Source organism: Ylistrum balloti, unplaced genomic scaffold, assembly GCF_031769215.1.
Source record: "Ylistrum balloti isolate Yb309-2 unplaced genomic scaffold, AGI_CSIRO_Ybal_v1 Utg369868, whole genome shotgun sequence".
Lineage (NCBI taxonomy): Eukaryota > Metazoa > Mollusca > Bivalvia > Pectinida > Pectinidae > Ylistrum > Ylistrum balloti.
The window spans coordinates 993,412-1,011,348 of NW_026782012.1; the positions used below are offsets into that span (position 1 = coordinate 993,412).

The 17,937-nt window shown below is 34.5% G+C and overlaps 1 protein-coding gene across 3 annotated transcripts in view; it reads left to right on the forward strand.

Annotated features, from left to right (window-relative positions):
• Positions 1–876: 876 nt before the first annotated feature.
• The window catches only part of LOC132545935 (vacuolar protein sorting-associated protein 8 homolog), a 38,918-nt gene continuing 21,857 nt past the window's right edge, over positions 877–17,937 (forward strand). The window contains exons 1-17 of one of the 3 annotated variants that reach the window (XM_060209613.1): positions 3,734–3,802; positions 5,446–5,511; positions 6,424–6,563; positions 8,059–8,149; positions 8,880–8,912; positions 9,574–9,628; positions 10,213–10,337; positions 10,876–10,962; positions 11,092–11,159; positions 11,906–11,956; positions 12,594–12,696; positions 13,054–13,110; positions 13,595–13,717; positions 16,369–16,449; positions 16,832–16,915; positions 17,129–17,215; positions 17,742–17,852. In XM_060209613.1, the coding sequence (XP_060065596.1) occupies positions 3,734–3,802; positions 5,446–5,511; positions 6,424–6,563; positions 8,059–8,149; positions 8,880–8,912; positions 9,574–9,628; positions 10,213–10,337; positions 10,876–10,962; positions 11,092–11,159; positions 11,906–11,956; positions 12,594–12,696; positions 13,054–13,110; positions 13,595–13,717; positions 16,369–16,449; positions 16,832–16,915; positions 17,129–17,215; positions 17,742–17,852 (1,431 nt within the window). Of the gene's footprint in view, positions 881–3,733; positions 3,803–5,445; positions 5,512–6,423; positions 6,564–8,058; positions 8,150–8,879; positions 8,913–9,573; positions 9,629–10,212; positions 10,338–10,875; positions 10,963–11,091; positions 11,160–11,905; positions 11,957–12,593; positions 12,697–13,053; positions 13,111–13,594; positions 13,718–16,368; positions 16,450–16,831; positions 16,916–17,128; positions 17,216–17,741; positions 17,853–17,937 lie in introns of those variants that run through there. The other 2 variants (XM_060209614.1, XM_060209615.1) reach the window with 2 other exon arrangements.

Below are 17,937 nucleotides of genomic sequence, written 5' to 3' on the forward strand. Positions count from 1 at the left end.
AAATTTACCTTAATTATTTAAAATTTTCAATTTCAGGATGATTATTACTCATGACACAAAACTACATTGTATACAATTAAGAACATTATTTTTTGTAAACAAATATTAGTGAATCTAAAAATAGTTGCCAACCTCTGAAACTGCCATTGGGGGTTATGACCTCCCAATCAGGATCATGACCTCTCAATGGGGTCATAACCTTTGAAGTGAAAATTCTGTATGGGAAATGACAATATTACTATTCTTGACAAAATAAATGTAATATTTACCAGTTGTATCTGACAAACAAAAATGACCAAAGGATTGATTTTGTTTAAATCACATAAGGGAGTATACTAGTAAATGAACAAGAATTACAAAATATATACCTATTTATGGTCATTTTACCATATATTATATAAAATGAAATTAAATATGAAAGGAAAGATTATATTAGTGATCCTATCACAAGGAAATTTATGCTTAACATGGATGACTTCTAGTCATTGATGGCTCTCTGGTGATAAGCAGATGTAACATATCTTTTTACAATGGAACATATGTCTGAAATTATTTTTACAAAGTTTCATTTCCTTTCTCTGTGTAAACACATTGACGCAAATTATTACTTTCTGAACAAGTACTTGATTAAATGTTCAGGTTTTTTGCCTTGTATTGATAGGCTGTGTTATCAACTATCTTGTTCTACAAAGTAAAATTCTGAAAAACTTGAATCTGGGTAACTTAGGGTCAAAGACTAGAACTGAAGGAAAAACCTTACATAACTAGAGGATCATTCAACTTTATAACCTTAGTCATAAAGTACAGTAAAATTAAGGTTGTAACACTGGTCAGTTGGCAACTATCAGAGAAGTTTAATGTGTTTTCTAAATCTGCAGCAAAATTTGATCTTTCCTGTAGACTGATGAATAAATTAAACTACAACAACCTTTAATTAAAACAAGTGAATCACAAATTTTCATTCAAGATTAAAACTGGTGACTGACAAAGAAAATAGAAAATTACTTGATGTAAAACAAACCAGCTGATTGTAACAAAATCCCTCTAACAGTGCAAAGCATTGTGCAAACTGGAATAAAATATTTGGAAAATATTCAGATCATATCACTCACTTCTATTTCTTATAAAAAAAAAAAGAACTACATAACTTCAAAACCTTAAACAAATGGTGAAAAGAAATCAAAAGAAATCTGAATTTTTGGATAACAAAAATCTGTTAGTAAAATAAACATGTAACGATACAATGGTATCAAATTTGAAAATAAAACTTTGAAGACATTGAAGAACCAATCAATAAATTTATAAAGCTGATCTTAAAACAGTTCATAAAGAAAGTTTGTAAAGAGAGATGCATATTGTATTATGACTGTATTTATAAAGTAAATTTACATAAAATGATTTCAAATATATTTCATTTCCTTGTTTTGGAGGAAATAAAGAATATCACTTCAGATTCTGTGATCTTGGATTTCAAATCAGATAAAATCACTGGTGTAAACTTAAGCTAGTAGATACCAAATGTGAAAGTTTTTAATGCTACATTAATCACAGTCTACTCCTAGGTAATATATTTATTGACCATTCTTTCATTTTCTTCAAAGTTAATTTGATAAAAACTAAAAAAAGTAAATATGAAAATTTGAAATTTAAATCAAATAAGATAAACAAAAAGATATTACCATGGTAACAGAATACAAGATGTGACTATACACAGCAGCTGATTGGTGTATTGGTCACCAATCTAAAGTAAAAAAAGTCACAGGAAATGTAATACACTGTACTCTGTCAATCTATCTGTCAATATAAGGACCAGTATTGTTAGGCCAACATCATAAAGTAAAAAAATCTCACAGCATATGTAAAGTTATACATTTTACTTGCCAATTATTCAATAACTGATATAATATGTTATGCATCTTTTTTTTGAAGTTTTGTTGGTTAAGAGCATGTTTCTTCATATTTTTGGGGGTTTTTTTGTCACATATGTATGTTCAACTTAGTTCTTCAACCTAGATTAAGGCATATAAACTCTACCATGAATTTCTTTATATGTTTTGCAAGATCAGTCAGAAAATCACCTGAAACAAAGTAAATGGTGGTAATAGACTGGGCATCATCAATTAGGCCCTGAATAATTTTGTTATCTAGCACATTAATGTTTTATATATTCAAAAATGTTGTTTAATTTGCCTTCAAATTACTCTGTAATTATAATAGACACTAAACATTGAATTGAAAACTTTTTGCCTCTTTGTGACCAGGTAAAGTACCAGTCAATTAAATTTGTCCAACACAAGTCAAAAAGCAAAATATTAACCTCCTTGTAAGAAAATTAGGAACATATTTACTTAAAGAACTTGTGGGTTGAACTCACAGCAAACAAATATAGTGTGAGAAACAGATGAAACAATGTTTGAAATAAATAAATTTGCATTTTTTTATGCATAAAAAACATAGCAAATCATAATAAATATTTGACCACACAACTGAAGGAAACATACATCTCCACACCAAATTATCAGTGCTGGATTTACCACTGACTCAATGTCAGTACAGTCTTGGTGAGGTGTTTGAGGTTTACTCATGGCTAATAACATGTATCATAAAAGTAAATCATTTCAAGAAATGTTATTAATATGATGTATCTAACGTCAGATGAAAGTATGGAACCAATGGCCCCTTTTAGTAGGTGGTGGGTTCCTCACTGAACAACATACAGGAGTCCCATCACGTCATCGAGAGCAATTTCAGTGTCATGCCTGAGACACAACCACATTAAATCAGATTGGTCTGGTTCTCAGCGTCCTGAGAAACTCGGACAACCATTGGTAAGGAATGTTGAACCACACATCTCAGATCTTTACCTGAGAATACGTAGGCTCATGTTTTACCAACTGGCTATAATAGTTCCCAAGCATGACCTGATGTCATTCAAATGACCAATAACTTAATTCACACATTCCATGTATTAAGAATTTAAAACCTGAATAAACTGCAGTATTACACCATTCCAAATTGGTGTATCCTTGCAATGATAAGGTCACACATGTATGACACACTAGCAAAGTAGTCAAAATTCAGTTTTATTGCCTGTCTTTCAAAAAATGACCAATGCGATATATCTGATATTATCAAGCATTCACACAAAGTTTTAAAACGAAATTATGTCTACATTGGTTGATACGCAATTTACAGTAGGAATGTTGCCTGTTGATACTTTCAAAACTTCATGTTTTCATGTTATGATTTCATCGTTTCAGGCTTCAGCATGTGTGTTGCTTTCGCAAGCAAATACACAAATGTTTCTTAAAAACAGATTCTAAAAATTATGACTAGAAATAGGAATTGTATACGGGTTAAACACTTCAACTTTTAAACATACATGGATAATGCAAAATAAATAAATACCTTCTAAAGGATAAGAACACAGACCGTATGAACGCGCACTGCTGTGACTGTTTATGGTTGCTGGGTGAGAGTAACGGGGGACTTCCGGTGAATTTTGATTGGTCGAATTCATTTTTTAATACAAATTACTAACTATATAGAAACGAAACATGTTCAAATAAATATATTCACATGTTAATAATATGAAAATATCACATGGATTTTTATTAACAGCACGCAGTTTTGTGTTTTAAACTTAGGATATTCAAGCTTATACTACCAAATGAAATAATTTTATGAAATAGTGCTATATTTCGTTTCGTTTTAATATAATTAATTGACAGTGATGGCTGAAGCAGTAGAGGGAGGGGAGGCTGGAGTTTCGTCGGCTAAATTGCCTGATTTCGACCTCCAGGTAAATCATTTAACAATTTATGGATTGTAGATCGAGTGTATGGTTGATATTCTATTTGTGTGTGGTCCTTTACGCTTCCAGTGTGAAATGTTGCACGGAGTTGAGAAGTTTGCAAATACTGTTGGTGTTGTAATTTATTTTACATGCTATTTTTACCAAATGTCATCAGTATATATTCAAACAGTGGTTGATTTGACAAGCCCATTAAAATCAGTCATGCATGTCAGAATAATATACTAGATAATATTGTATCAGGTCAGCTGTGACATGGTTATATTTTGCGTATGTCATCGATGTCACTGGGGCTGAACTGTTGACATGACTGTCATGAGACTGAAGTTGATATTTTCACCACTAAAATTGTTGCAGTTGCTGTTGAAAAGGAACCCTATCTCTGTGTTTATTGTCACTGATTTGGTGATTATCAATTTCTATAGATATCCTCATAATGAAAAGAACCCATTGAGTGCAGTCAACTAAAGTTAAAGAAACACTTGAGTAACTGTTTGTCATGTCGTTGTTTTCCCTAAATTCTTTAATATGAATTGTAAGACCGTGTAGAGCAAGGGTTGTACTATCACATATCTTATTGTTGTAAACAAATAGACTGATTCTTATGTGAGACTATTTGTGGATAGAGCTTTTCCTTCCTTATACACTGTATCTATTGTTTTCCTAATTAGTGTGTAATGTTTCTTTTTTCTTAGTTTATCTTTTGGTCAATCTCTGCAGGTTTGCCAGTTAAGATTATAATCATGTGACCTAAAGATAAAAGAAAGTTCCTTGAATATTGTATTTATTGTGTTCCTAACTAGTTCATGGGGTTTGGTTCTTCCTGTTTTATCCTTTTGGACAATCTCTGTTTGCCGAGTAAGATACTAATCACATAGTCTTGTTGTTCAGCCAGGCTGTTGTTGTCTGCACACATGTTGAAGCGTCTTGGTTAGTGGGAATATTTGTTGCTATGTTTTTCGTGTTGCTGATTTAGTTGCACAAGTCATTTATTCCCCGGAAATAAGCCAACTCCTTGACTTATTAGAGTAAGCAGTAATCTATATATCGCTGGATAAGTAATTATAGCAAGAGATGTGTTGATCTGGTGATGTTAGAACCTACAGACAAATAAATCCTAGTAAGGGATGTGTTGATCTGGTGCTGTTAAAACCAACAGACAAATAGATCATAGCAAGAGATGTGTTGATCTGGTGATGTTAGAACCTGCAGACAAATAAATCATAGTAAGAGATGTGTTGATCTGGTGATGTTAGAACCTACAGACAAATAAATCATAGTAAGAGATGTGTTGATCTGGTACTGTAAAAACCAACAGGCAAATAGATTATAGCTAGAGATGTGTTGATCTGGTGCTGTAAAAACCAACAGACAAATAGATTATAGCAAGAGATGTGTTGATCTGGTGCTGTATAAACCAACAGACAAATAGATTATAGCAAGAGATGTGTTGATCTGGTGCTGTAAGAACCTACAGACAAATAGATTATAGCAAGAGATGTGTTGATCTGGTGCTGTAAGAACCTACAGACAAAGTACTTAATGTACATCTTTACCTTCAATACTTGCTTCAAAGTTTATCATGGCATGTTTGTTTTGTTTGTGCTTCAGATTTATTTGTTACTTTTCAGTTGGATGATGATGAGTTTGACTTGCCTTCAGTTGAAAATCCTACACTTGAAAGTATCTTAAATGAGGTAAATAATTTGTATCATGCTAACACTTGGTGTCTGCAGCCATAACCTCACGCTTCCATTCCCATCTTATAGAAACTTTCTATCACATATCTGGCATGGCCTGTTCATTCCTAAGGTTCATATCATAGATATGATAACACAGGTGCAACAGTTCAATAAGTATGGTATCTTAAAAATAGTCATCCAGAAATTTTCGTGAAAGAATATGATGTCAAAGCCCGAAATCTCACAGGGAAATAAATTTTAATTTTCTCTTACATTCTGTTTGATAAATGTTTTCTGATGAACAGAATCTTGTGCTTAATGTGTCAGTTTAATTTTATCTTTATTGAGCTCCTTACATATTTGGTGAACCAACCACGTAAAGGCTGATTAAGAATAGATTAATAAATTCCATAAACACTCACCTGAAATCATTAGCAATATTTGGGACAGATATATATTTGGGTCCTGGAAAATGAGGACCCAAAGTAATGGAACTCATTAAAATTTTGTAAATGGTGTTCTTGACTCCCCTGAAAAATATTAAAGAAATTTCAGCTCATGTAAGATCCTCTCTGTAGGAAGTACATTAAGTTAAGTATATGGAGCTTCAGCAATGTTTTTTGAAATGTAGGTAATAATTTGGTAAAATTATAACCTTATCATATAAGACATGTATATAATTTTTCTATGTCAACAATTTTTATTTGAACCCAGAATTTGTGTCAGATTATATGTTTTGATGAATATGGGTTAGGATTTTTATTAAAAGCAATTAAAATGGATATATGATCAGACTTAATTTCCAAAGCTGTTGCTTTTTCTTTCTGTATTTTTTTTCTACTTATCATATGTATAGCAATGTATATAAGATGTATCAGGAAAGTGGACACTTCTGATCAGCACATGATTTGTTGTTTGTATTATCAGCCAGATGACCAAGAGTCCATGTTGGACGAGGATGAGGTGTCTATGCCTTCATCTCTCCAGCTGTTTCGAGAGTCCGGAGATACCTCATCCCTGTCAAGTCAGGACAGTATGCTATCTGATAGACCCAGGAAACGGGAAAAGTAAGTTCATTCTGTACACCAGATTATAAAAGGTCAAAGGTGATAGGGTAAAGTTAACAGACCTGGGTTAGGTTTCATAGTTTGAAATGGCTCCTTTTATATTTGCAAACTGCCAGTCTATTATTTCAAAAATAGATTTTTCATATCTATTCTTTTTAATCTTGCAAGACTTTGAACTTGATTTCACAAAACACTTTTTATACAAAGAGGAGAATGGAGGAGATCATTTTCAATGGTTGTCGTATCAGGATTTCCAATATATTGTGCTATCTGTTCACTCTACCCTATCACCTTTGACCTTGTGACCTTGTATTATATTTTCATATGAGCTCATTTGGTTCTTATAATTTTGTTGAAAATGAAGTATGGGAAATGAATACAAATTTAGGTATACATAAAATTCAGTATATGTTAAAAAAGAAAACAAGTTTAAATTAGATTGTGGTCTATAATTAATGTCAACACATTTAAGTGTATCACTCACACACTACATGCAGTCATATTCTAAACTTAATTTCCAAGCTTAACACCTATAGAAATAGTTGACAAACATTTAGACTAATGTATACGCTATGCAGCGGACCCATGGGTGCTGTGCCTCATCCTTTCTATTTTTATTTAGACTTATGTTTCAAAGTAATAATACTTACCTTTCTGATCAAAGGATTTATTTCTAGCACTACATTTTACTCTAGAAAGCCTGACTTGGACACTACATGGAAAAACTCCATATGTTTCTCTTACTCTACATGTAAACTATTGTAAGGCCAAGAGAGTAAAGAAAGAGAGAAAAAGGGCCAACCATTTGTGTCAAGTTTGTTCTTCTGAGGAGCTATTGAGTTACTTCGCCTTATAGAGCCTAAGCGCAGCAAATCTTCACAATCTTGCACAATTCACGCTAAAACTTGAAACACTTCAGATTACCTGATTAAGTTACAAAACAAACCAGTTAAACAAAACAATGGTGGGCTATCATTTGAAAACAAGGATGATGTTGAGATGTCAAGTGGCTGAAAAAAATGTTTCTCTTGTGATACTTTATAAAAAACACAAAAACAAGTGAAAATACATATACATGCAGACAAATCAAAACACAATTACAAAGTAAAAAAGGGCAAAAGACAGACAAATGAATTGAAAAGTTGTCAAGGTTGAAAATTAGAATAAATGTGAACATGTTATCAGGATATTTTGGAAGGTTTTCTTCAAGTTGGTAATGTCAATAGAATAGAAGTTCTTTATAACACAACCTTCTACTGATCCTCAGCTGATAATGTTATAAGAACTTCTGTTCTAATGTTATAAGGACGTTTAGACAAATTCAGACAAGCCTGTCTAATCTGACCCCAGGGTTGTTCCATTTTCTTCATAATCTCCATTTCAAACCTGAGTAGTCTGTTTTAGATTTCAGAAGACATTGTGTTACATATATATCACTGAACATATTCTTCAGTTCCAATGAGCAATGATTATGAATGAATTTTGATTATTTCAGAAAAAGAAAGGGAATTCATTATTCCATACATGGGTCTGTGCTGAAGCCAAGCAAACTGAAGAGTATTTCTGCCCAGTTGTTATCTGCAGCAGTAAGTGTTGTGTACAGTAATACATCATTATGATAGTTTACAATCCTTCATATCCTCAAGATCAGATGATTAAAGTCTGCATTGGAGATATTTCAATGTTCTGCTAAGTTGGTATGTGTGGATTCTGAGCGGTGTACAAAGCCCTCTTTAATATAAACAAATCAAAAAGAAGATTAAAAAGTCTTGGAGCCAGGTTTCCAACCAGTGTATTCTGCCTTCTTCTAGAGCTGGTTGGTGACATGGTTCAGCCACAGGTAAGCTGTCATTAGGACACAGTTTACATGGTGTAGATATAGTAAGGAGTGACAGTGAAGATATCTCGGACAGAAACATGTCAGCTCTAGAAGAAAGTCTTACTGCTTGAAATCCTGTACTTAGATTACTACAATGTTCTGATTATCAACCTTATTTATATCCAAGATGCAGGGAAGAGGGTTTACTGTTGTCACTATGTTGTAGTTCTCATCTGTGTATTCCTCTAAAAAATCAAACAAACAAAAGCAAAACTCTTAAGTATAATTGGTTATCTTTCAAGGTTAAAGGGCATTTGGTAAGTTTTGAAATAAATTAAACTTGTATTTACAAAAAACATGAAAATGTCTATCTGTTTCAATTTTTTTAGTCCCTTCTTCAATCTTTAATGGTTATATTTATTATGTAAAAGTAGAGACAAATGAACTTGAATTTTTTTACAACCTATTCTGATTATGTAAACATTTGTTGATTTCAGGATCGTGTAGATGCAGGGATGCCAACAGCAATGGTAAGTTACAAAAAATATGTGTAAATGTATTTATATTATGCGACCATCAAAAGATCACGTCTTTGTTTTCTGTGTACTATTTGTGACGTCAACTTTTAACAACATGTGTCGTTACTAGGCAGAGGTACTATGTAAGTCCTGTATTTTGAATTGTTCACTGTTCTGAGGGCAGCCTACTTAGTATGCAGGAACATGTCAACATTAAAGCCTGGTGAAGAACTTCCTTGGATGTTGTCTGGTCATCTATACTTATTGTTTATACAGTACTATTACCGGAATTATGTATTCTTTAGGAATACATCCTAGGAAGATTACTGAAAATTAACCAAACTGTCCACATAGATGATGGATTTCATTTTCTTTGTAAAAATATGAAAAACTGTTCTGGGTAAAAATGATTTGCAGTTTAATTCAGACTCCTAATTGACAAATTAAATTTGGATGCATGATGCAAGCAAACTCTCTACTTGGGAAAAACACAACTTAAAAGAATATTTTGTGAATAACATAAAGAGGAAAGGATTTAAAATATGACAAGATTCAATGACATCTGATTGGTCATTAAAAATAATCACTGTATATAACAGCCAATGAAAAGTGGCATTTCAAAGGTGAACAATACATCATTTGGTAGGCTATCTGTGTTCTGTTGCTGTTACAGGCGGTGTCTTCCCTGATAGCTGTAGGAACCTCACATGGACTAGTACTCATATTTGGTAGGTTTTTGTTGTTAACAAGTTTCTGTTAAATGATGAATGTACGATTACTTGGCTCTGAAATAATGATGGATATGCATGAAAAAGAAACAATTTTATTTTATTTACTGAAAAAAAATCTTTTATTTTATGAAGTGTTGATAGAAAGACGCCATGAAGTTTTGTGATTACTGTTATTTGCAAAGATGATAGAAACTTAGTTCATTTTACAACAATTATGAAACAAGCTATATCAGATTACAATAATTACATTTGTTTGTCTGGATTGGCCTGCATTGTTTCTTTGTATTGTAGGAAACTGTAGTATCTTATAAGTAGCTCTAGCTATAAGGAAAATTAAATTAAACAAGAGTATTCATTAAATTTAAAGATGGCTACTGTACTGTTCACATTTAGATCACACTTGGTCCCTTATTTCAATGAAAATTTTTTGCATAAGGAATGAAGTCTTACAGGAACTACTTTTGGATAATAAAAATGTCACACACTATAGAAAAGATCCTAATGTAAAACTCCTGCTAAAAATGGTGATAGAGATATTTTGAGTTATCTCCCCTATGGTGAAAATCTTTTGTTTATGATAGACCCCAAACAAGTTCTTAAGTGGTGTCTGGGCAGCACGGCGGTTGGCTCACAATATGGATCTGTCTCTGCCATCAGTTTTAACAGGGATTGTACACGTCTTCTCAGCGGCTTCGCCAAGGGACAGGTATGTCATTTATATTTCATCCTAACCTGTGTACCCCAGGACTCTACCTGAGTTTCCTGGTTTAATCTTGGCCTTGTGCTGGCTTGAAATTTATCTGGTTTGATTTTGTATCAAGTATTCCTGGCTAATAAAACTTTTAAATAATGAAAATGTAGGTCAGAGTGGAATTTTATTTCAATTTATTCTTGGGAACTGTTGTAGAACTAAGGTGTTGTACACAAAGTACAGGACAAAATATAAATGAATTCAAAATACTCCTGGATTTTCATTCTGAAATAAGACCCAATGCAAATAAAGTATAGAAAAATCCAATTTGGATGGTTCACACAGATATATACAACAGGTTTTGGTAGGCTCAGAAAAATAACCTTTTAGATGGAAACAAGGCAATGTAATAAGCAGTAACTTTCTATGACAGGGGTGTTGGTATTGTGGAAATAACATTTTTGAGGGGAGAGAGGGATACAGGAATTTCTTTTGACATTATTGAGATTATAAAGAAACTGATTATTTCAATACTTGTATTTATATATTACAGATTACAATGTGGGACCTTACAAATGGTAAACTTTTACGAACAATAACAGATGCTCATCCCCCTGGGACAGCAGTCCTACACATCAAGGTAAGAATATTATGTATAAGTGTGTTTTACAGACAATAACAGACGTTATCCTCCTAGGACAACAAGATGAGATATATTTACAAAGATAGGTCCTTGTTTAAGATATGTTTACCATTTCTCTTTCATCAGTTCACCGACAGTCTAGTCCTTGCTATATGTAGTGACAGTGGAGGCTCTGTGTTTGAACTGGAATTCAAGTGAGTAAAGACAACTACACTACTATACCTCTAGTTCTATGGTTGGTAATAAGTCTGCCAACTTCTGTACCAGTTTTTATAGAATTGCCAACAAATGTTATATCTTACCCCCGTAATAAGCCCATCACCACATTGAGACAGGTTATCTGTGTTGCATACCCCCAACCACCAACCCCTCCCTCTCAGGGCTTATATCAGGATAAATATATGGTATCTTCTTTTCATACTCATTTCTACAAAATCAGAAATAAAATGATTAATGTCATGTCTTTAATTAATGTTGAAATAGTCATCCCAGCATATTAAAGGATTTATTTGAATTTTTATTCTTTTTTGCCCATAAGATATCTTAGCTAGCAGCTCTTAATTTACATGTCTCAGAACAGAATTTAATGGAATAGAGATGTGGAAATCATGTGACCTGGTCATACCAAGGCCATGTGACCACAGGGTGTCAGCACTCTATCAGATCTCTATCAAGGCTTAAGCTGATGAAATATTTAATTTCAAACTCAAATTTAGGTTCAATAATACATGTATTAAGTAAGACATCTATATTTAATACCTAGATTGGAACTTTTTTAGTAATTAATAAAATTTTGTTTCATAATTTTTAAATCTAGATGATAATGAAAAACAAGTCCAGGATTAGAAATAATGAAATTATTTTATAAGTGATGTCATTAAGCGAAAAGGAAAAAGTTTTTGTTATCGGAATGGTTATTGTGACCTGACTGGTGTTTCAGACGTTTGATTGGTGTACGGACATGTGAGTCTAAGTGTCTCTTCTCTGGAAGGTAAGTAATGACTGACAGTTGTTTAGTTAAATAAGTCAATCTCTTAAACATATAAGAAAAATTAACATGTTTAATAGTTATATATATCAACTCTTGATAACTTTTATTAAAGTCTTTAAGCAATTGTTAAATATGTATTTCTTGATATCTATTCAGAATTGATTCATGATTTAATGAAATGTTGGACAGGAAGAAATGTATATTGGTGATGAGAAGATATTGGCTGGTTGGTTACAGGTTTCCTGTCTCTTTGACTTGTCCTATATTTAGCCATTGTCTCTCAGATAAATATCAGTGTTCTTGCAACACGAGAAGGCGAACTGCACCCTCCTCGTGGGATGGAGTTATCTGTCATGGTGTCTGAAATATTTGCTTGTTCTGGAAGACAGCTCCTGATAATGAGAAGATATTGTGTAGACTTTGTATTGTTAATGAAGTCAGTGCTGCAATGGGATAATGGAATGATCAGAAATCATACAAAAATTGCTTAGTGTATTATATCACCAGTTTATGGCCCTAATGACCTTTAATGTGTTGACCGACCGTTCAGACTGTACTAATAATAATAATGAGAATAGTTCATAACAGTGTGGGTATTTGAGGTGGACATGGCTCCAAATTTTTGTATTTTTTACAGCCGAGGAGAAGTATGCACCATTGAACCACTCCACATGAATCTGACTATTAAAGACCACCCCATGCAGGATGTTATGGTTATAGCCATGGCAACCATGTCAAAGGTCAGTATCTAATGACAAAGAATTGCAGTGATGAAGGTCAAATGTCAATTGTCTGTAGAAAGTCATTATTAGATGATGATGGTGCTACCATGGTTACAGTATACATGATATCTATTCCTGTTTTTTAAGTAAATGTTGCTCAGTTATATCCTTTTAAACAAGTTTGACTGGTAGTAACAGAGTCTATCCTGTTGTAAAAGATTCCTAAATGTGAAGATTAATTAAGTCTTTCGTGGCATTTCTTAGATTGACAAGATTTCATTGTAGCTTGCCAAAGAAAGGTTTGTTTTCAACGTTTGAAATAATGAAGTTTTAATATGAAATTGACTAAGATGTCTCTCAAATTGATTGTTGTAGGTTCTACTCGTTACAATACGACCACAGCTGAAAGTCTTCTTTACCCACCCGTTAAAGGTAGATACAAGTGTTGTTTACTTGGATTGAATTGAGACTTGTCCTTACTGATCAGCATAATGCAGAAATAAAGGGGAAACAGAAATTGTCAATATTCAATATTCATGCTAGGGAATATATCCTAGACGTTGAATTGAATAACAACAAATTAAAATCAAGTTATATCTTATGTTTCTTAAATCAAGTATCTTTCCATAGAAGAAAGCATTACAGAATTTATGGGAAATTTCCTTTAACTAAGGTTTAAATTTTGTATTAAGCAATGCTTTCTTACAGCCAAACTAAAGAAGTTTTCTAGGTAATTATAAGCTTGAAGGCCAGTCCTTTTGTCAGTGTTTACGTCATTGATGGTGTAAGATCTGTTTCATCTGTAACCAGTACAGTATTTAATCTATGATATTACAATTTCTGTACAGGGTTATCTAACTTACTTGCCTGGCAATATTAGTTCGAACGTTTGGATGATTGTATAATTTCTGTACAGGGTGATCCAGCTACTCTGCCCATTCTTGCCTGGCAGTTTGTCATCATACAGGTGTCTGAAAGCGACCGAGTCATTGATCCTGTTCTAGCTTTTGCCCGTGACTCCACCATACACTTCTACCAGGTAAGTTATTCCACCATAGAAATCTACCAGGTAAGGTATCCACCATACACTTCTACCAGGTAAGGTATTCCACCATACACTTCTACCAGGTAAGGTATTCCACCATACACTTCTACCAGGTAAGGTATTCCACCATACACTTCTACCAGGTAAGGTATTCCACCATACACTTCTACCAGGTAAGGTATTCCACCATTCACTTCTACCAGGTAAGGTATTCCACCATACACTTCTACCAGGTAAGGTATCCACCATACACTTCTACCAGGTAAGGTATTCCACCATTCACTTCTACCAGGTAAGGTATCCACCATACACTTCTACCAGGTAAGGTATTCCACCATACACTTCTACCAGGTAAGGTATTCCACCATACACTTCTACCAGGTAAGGTATTCCACCATACACTTCTACCAGGTAAGGTATTCCACCATACACTTCTACCAGGTAAGGTATTCCACCATACACTTCTACCAGGTAAGGTATTCCACCATACACTTCTACCAGGTAAGGTATTCCACCATACACTTCTACCAGGTAAGGTATTCCACCATACACTTCTACCAGGTAAGGTATTCCACCATACACTTCTACCAGGTAAGGTATTCCACCATACACTTCTACCAGGTAAGGTATTCCACCATACACTTCTACCAGGTAAGGTATTCCACCATACACTTCTACCAGGTAAGGTATTCCACCATACCTATACCAGGTAAGGTATTCCACCATACACTTCTACCAGGTAAGGTATTCCACCATACCTCTACCAGGTAAGGTATTCCACCATACACTTCTACCAGGTAAGGTATTCCACCATACACTTCTACCAGGTAAGGTATTCCACCATACACTTCTACCAGGTAAGGTATTCCACCATACACTTCTACCAGGTAAGGTATTCCACCATACACTTCTACCAGGTAAGGTATTCCACCATACACTTCTACCAGGTAAGGTATTCCACCATACACTTCTACCTACCATACACTTCTACCAGGTAAGGTATTCCACCATACACTTCTACCAGGTAAGGTATTCCACCATACACTTCTACCAGGTAAAGTATTCCACCATACACTTCTACCAATTTAGGTATTCCACCATACACTTCTACCAGGTAAGGTATTCCACCATACCTCTACCAGGTAAGGTATTCCACCATACACTTCTACCAGGTAAGGTATTCCACCATACACTTCTACCAGGTAAGGTATTCCACCATACACTTCTACCAGGTAAGGTATTCCACCATACACTTCTACCAGGTAAGGTATTCCACCATACACTTCTACCAGGTAAGGTATTCCACCATACCTCTACCAGGTAAGGTATTCCACCATACACTTCTACCAGGTAAGGTATTCCACCATACACTTCTACCAGGTAAGGTATTCCACCATACACTTCTACCAGGTAAGGTTCTACCAGGTAAGGTATTCCACCATACACTTCTACCAGGTAAGGTATTCCACCATACACTTCTACCAGGCAAGGTATTCCACCATACACTTCTACCAGGTAAGGTATTCCACCATACACTTCTACCAGGCAAGGTATTCCACCATACACTTCTACCAGGTAAGGTATTCCACCATACACTTCTACCAGGTAAGGTATTCCACCATACACTTCTACCAGGTAAGGTATTCCACCATACACTTCTACCAGGTAAGGTATTCCACCATACACTTCTACCAGGTAAGGTATTCCACCATTCACTTCTACCAGGTAAGGTATTCCACCATACCTCTACCAGGTAAGGTATTCCACCATACACTTCTACCAGGTAAGGTATTCCACCATACACTTCTACCAGGTAAGGTATTCCACCATACACTTCTACCAGGTAAGGTATTCCACCATACACTTCTACCAGGTAAGGTATTCCACCATACACATCTACCAGGTAAGGTATTCCACCATACACTTCTACCAGGTAAGGTATTCCACCATACACTTCTACCAGGTAAGGTATTCCACCATACACTTCTACCAGGTAAGGTATTCCACCATACACTTCTACCAGGTAAGGTATTCCACCATACACTTCTACCAGGTAAGGTATTCCACCATACACTTCTACCAGGTAAGGTATTCCACCATACACTTCTACCAGGTAAGGTATTCCACCATACACTTCTACCAGGTAAGGTATTCCACCATACACTTCTACCAGGTAAGGTATTCCACCATACCTCTACCAGGTAAGGTATTCCACCATACCTCTACCAGGTAAGGTATTCCACCATACACTTCTACCAGGTAAGGTATTCCACCATACCTCTACCAGGTAAGGTATTCCACCATACACTTCTACCAGGTAAGATATTCCACCATACACTTCTACCAGGTAAGGTATCCACCATACCTCTACCAGGTAAGGTGTTCCACCATACCTCTACAAGGTAAGGTATCCACCATACACTTCTACCAGGTAAGGTATTCCACCATACCTCTACCAGGTAAGGTATTCCACCATACCTCTACCAGGTAAGGTATTCCACCATACCTCTACCAGGTAAGGTATTCCACCATACATCTCTGAAAAATACAAAACAATCCATGAAGTGTTCAGCTTTGATATCAGATTGTACACTCAGTTTTTTTATTGATTGATAGCGAACAACATTTTCTTGTTTTTTATCCAGGTGATATGTAACAATGGGCAGGATATCCGCTGTTCTGGGCTACAGAAGATTACAGTGCAGTATAAAATACTGGGCATATATGTAAGTGATACAGAATTTAATTAAATTAATTATAAATAATGTATACTGTGTTGGGGGTAGATAAATTTGATACAGGTACACATGTGTTTTAGTAAAATGAATCTCATACAGGTATCTTCAAATAGAATTAATTATAGACAGGTATGTAATGTCTTGAGTAAAATTAACAATAATCAGTTATATAGTGAACTTGAAGTAAGAATTACGTACAAAGTTTACATTGTGTAGGATAAAATAATTAAAATACAGGCTTACAGTATCACGGGAAATAAATTACATAGAAGTAGACACGCTTTGAGGACAAAGAATATTTCAAGATACATATCTTATCATTAAGTAACTTAACTAGACTGATTTATCAAAAACATATTTATTTCTACAGTGGCTGAACACAAGAACACTTGTTGTCATGGATACTACAGAAAAAATGCATGTGATTGACGTGAGGTCAGAAGAAGAGATTGAGGTTAGTGTGATACCATCAGTTTCAATTCATCCTGAATGGTTGAAGGGATAGGGAAAATGTACACTTGGTTGAAATGACGAAAAATAATGAGATAAATTCAAGTTGTTAATGTTTGTTGATAATTAATGTACCTTATAAATGACACTTTGAAGGAGTCCGGATGCTTTCCTTGATTTGTCAATCAAAGTTTTTTTTCTTTTTTTTTTTTGTCAGGTGCTGGACGTATCCGAGGTACAGATGGTGTACAATACCAGCTTCTTTAAGTCCCTAGCAACTGGTGGAAATGTTAGCCAGGCTTTGGTAGGTAGCTTCACAAGATTTCTGTAAATCAGAAATTAACTTCTGGATTGTTTAACATGCCAAATACTATAAATGTTGTCTTTTTTATTCTTTTGTTCAAATTTTCATTGTTTACCAAAAACTTACAACTAAAAGGAAGTAATCGTTTTTCCTCGCAGCCATGAAATTGACTTCAAATTTGATTTTCAAGGTATTCCCATCCTTTGATCTTTGATAATAGCCAAAAAGCAACCTTTACAATGGCATGAGATTATGGGAGTTTATGCTGTCGTGTCGTTCTTGCTGTTTGCCAACAACAAAATGACACCACAACCAAATTGTATCCTATTTATGTGACACAATGGCCTGTGCAGATAGGCGGAAACTTCTGCTTGGCAAACAACAGGAATTCTTGCCAATCAACAACTAAGACAACTAAATGAAATAGAATAAATCTTTGTCAATTTAATGAGTTATTATGCAGGATTTTGAGAGTCTTGGAAAATCCTGATTAATGCATATCACTGAACAGAAAACTCTATTGTAGGCTTTTGCGGGTGAGCGAGCCTGTTACCAGACATTGGTCAGCCATGGTGGTCAGTTGTTTTTACTTGGAACCAAGACTGTCCATGTGTATGCTCTACGAAACTGGAGAGATGTAAGTTTCCAATCTTTCTTTGTAATATAATAGCCAGTCACTTATAAAGGATCCAGTTAATTTTGTAAATCATACAAGACTACAC